This window comes from Triticum aestivum, chromosome 7B (genome assembly GCF_018294505.1).
Source record: "Triticum aestivum cultivar Chinese Spring chromosome 7B, IWGSC CS RefSeq v2.1, whole genome shotgun sequence".
NCBI classification, from domain to species: Eukaryota; Viridiplantae; Streptophyta; class Magnoliopsida; order Poales; family Poaceae; genus Triticum; species Triticum aestivum.
In genome coordinates this window covers 656,612,126-656,615,542 of record NC_057813.1, presented here as the reverse complement: position 1 = coordinate 656,615,542, position 3,417 = coordinate 656,612,126, and the positions used below count along the sequence as shown (strand labels likewise).

Here is a 3,417-nt window from a genome sequence, read left to right as displayed (position 1 = left end):
GCACTAATGTGTCTCAGATTAGCCCCTTTTTCTACTAGTGCGTGGTCCCACCTCTTGTCGCCCCCGCACCCGCCCTCATCGCCCTTTGAATAGATTGATTTGTGATGACTTGGACCAGAAGCCACAATAGAGGGCGCCCATTGACACGCATGATGGCGGCATGAGGACGACAAAGCCGGCAAGCTCGCTAGGCCTCGGCAGACTTGCTAGGGCTTTTTCTTTAGATGATCCACCATTTCTCTTTACGAACGGCAATCTTATGAGAAAAAATAGCGTGAAGCAGAAGACATCAGCCTTGCTGGCGTGGAGCGGCAGAGAATCCTCGGGAGAGGGCGAGATATTAGGAGTTCTATTTGTTTACCATATCCAATCAAGCTAGTTACGGCAAGGCAGGAATTGGAAATTGTATTTTGCCTAGCTATGTGACCAGAATGGACTTGCCTTTTTAAAAAACTATATTGGACTTGTTGCCCATATAGCACATACCTTTTTTTAAATGGTACAACACGGATCTTTAGCATTACATGCAACGTTTTATGGATCAATCCGGAGCCTAGTAAAAAAAGTATTCATTCATCGATTTCTAGGATTGATCTAGACCGTAATAATTTGGACCCATCAGATTAATGGCTCCTAATTTCTAATTAACGTGAGAATTTCTTGAGAGTCTAGAATTAGTATAGGTATATATATATAGATAGATATAGATAGATAGGTATATAGATATATATATAGATAGATAGATAGATAGATAGATAGATTACAGCAAGCTGAACGTATGGTGTCCATCCGTGCCAACGAGCCATTATGACAAACCAGAGTACGAAAGATATAATAGACACGTGGAATCAAAACCATACAACTCCTATATGTGTCTCCCGTGACCCTGATGATCATGGTTAAGCCAGCTCGTAGCGCTGTCATGCCAGATATAATCCTTTGTCTGATGCTATATATGCTCCAGATTATTATGGCTACACTTGTAAAACCATCAAATATATATATGCCCAGAGCAGACAACATGCATATAAGAGTACTCTTCTTGGAAACTAAAGGAAAGCCTCATGGCCCAGCTCTCAGGTTTTTGTTCATTAGCGAACAGATTAAGCTCCAATGATGGATGTTACACACGTAACATGCCAGTACAATAATGGTTGCGCATAAATTTTGCAAATTAGTACGGCAAGAGTCAAAACTAATTAGCTCGACTGATAATGACATGCATGCAATTGCACGCTACGACCGGCCTATAAATACGACCTCAGACGACCCAAGCAAACCATCCCAAGCTAGCAAAGCCAAGCTTAGCCATAGCCACAGACCAGTAAGATCGATCAGTAGCAATGGCGCCCTCCAAGCTCGCCGTCTTCCTCGCCCTGAACCTGGTCCTCCTTGCGGCCGCCCAGGGCTGCGGACCCTACTGCCCACCGGTCGTCCCTACCCCGCCCATCCTCCCACCGCCCGTGCCGTCGACCGGCGGGGGCCGCTGCTCGATCAACACGCTGAAGCTGGGCGTGTGCGCCAACGTGCTGAACCTGCTGAAGCTCAAGATCGGCGTGCCAGCGAACGAGGAGTGCTGCCCGCTTCTGGGCGGGCTCGCCGACCTCGACGCCGCCGTGTGCCTCTGCACCGCCATCAGGGCCAACATTCTCGGCATCAAGCTCAATGTGCCCATCGACCTGACCCTCCTCCTCAACCAGTGCGGCAAGAAGTGCCCCTCCGACTTCACCTGCCCCATCTGATCCATCCAACACCATCGATGAATATTATACATGCATTTTTTTTATTTGTAACTAGTTTGCATTTCATACGTACGCACCATACGTATATTTTCTATGTTCCAGTTCCGGTACTATATGTTAGGTGTTTGCATGGGCTCCCTCGCTCGTGCATGCATGCTTGATAAGTTTGTGATTGATCACATGATCAGCGTATCTCGTTATGGTATCTAAATGCATGATTCATGTATTTGTAAAAGGATTGTATGTGTATGAGGAATAGAAGGTTTGTCCAAATTGTGTTAACTTCACCCGCAAAAGAAAAGGGTTAACTTGACCCGTGATATGCCAAGCTTGAAATGCATATTTATCGTACATGCACGCATGGTTGCATCAATCATGATCAAATCCATATCTTTTCGAATGCATTAGCTAAATCTTCTTTCTTTATTTTTTGCCTAAAATTATCTGTAATCAGATTATATAAGATGAAAAAACAGGAACAACCAAAATCTTTGATAAAAGTAGAAGTTACATTGACACTAGTAGAAAACAGGGCATTTGTCCCGATTCGTAAGGGCCTTTAGTTCCATTTCTTGAACCGGGACTAATAGGTCGTTACTAATGCCCCCCCACCCTTTAGTCCCGGTTCTTACACGAAACGGGACAGATGGGCATCCACGTGGCCGCTGCGGGCAGCCCAGACAGGGGGGCATTTGGTCTCGGTTGGTGACATAAACCGGGACCAAAAAGCATCCACGCGTCAGAAGCTGGCTGCAGCTGAGGTGGCTTTTTTAAAAGTGGCTGGTTTAGGGGTTTTGGGAGTTATTTAGGTTGTTATTAGCTAGCTAATATAGAGAAGTGTCCTCTCTTATCTTCGTACTTGGTTTACCAACGCTACTGCTATGTTCATTTCACCCGCTGATATATAATAACTCTTCATGCTTGCATCATATATCATCATATATAATAACAAGTCCTGCTAATCATGCATCATCATACAACTTCTACTCGTTATTAATAACAAGTCATACGATCATCATATTTATAGTCATCGAACCCAACCCTACATAATTGTTCTTAGCACATCATCAGTATCAGGTAGACCTAAACACACTTAATTAAGATAAAATAGCATAAAATAATATAGACCCTGACTCTCCATTATGAAGAATGGAGATCATCCAGTCTCCAATTCTTGCGCTTCGCTTCCTTTTGCTTCCAAGAAGCTCCTTACGATTGTCCATACATTTTTTCCATTCTTTGATTGTCATGTCTCCACTTCATTTAGAAATCCGGTATGGACAGTTGAGATTCGTAGGACGGTCTGGTTGTATGTTCAAAACATCACGTCGACCGTGCGTATCCATCAAATGAGGAACACAATCATTCGGGATTATCTGTTGAAAAACATAGTAATAACTTTGTAGTTAGCAATGATGTACTAGTTTTAGAAGTATGCAAAAAGATGCACGGATGTCGTAATAGTAAAAAATCTTACCAGAGTATCTCCATGGTAGTTACCGTAGTTTAACACGTGCACTAGTGGCACGTATTGACCATAATGTTGAGAAGTTCGATTGTAGACATTGTAATTCTCAAGATCAGTACAAAATGCAATCAGATGATTTTTCTTCTTATAAGTTAATTCGGAGCCATCGGTGTAGTGTGTTTTGTCTATCATCTTCCGCACATTCTT

General features: G+C 43.3%; 1 protein-coding gene across 1 annotated transcript; it reads left to right on the top strand.

The window, feature by feature from the left end:
* Nucleotides 1-1,297: 1,297 nt before the first annotated feature.
* On the top strand, nucleotides 1,298-2,029 carry LOC123160682 (cortical cell-delineating protein-like). Its single transcript, XM_044578531.1, has one exon. It carries the CDS (start codon nucleotides 1,344-1,346, stop codon nucleotides 1,740-1,742), a length of 399 nt encoding a protein of 132 aa, XP_044434466.1. The 5' UTR covers nucleotides 1,298-1,343; the 3' UTR covers nucleotides 1,743-2,029.
* The last annotated feature ends 1,388 nt before the right edge of the window (nucleotides 2,030-3,417 follow it).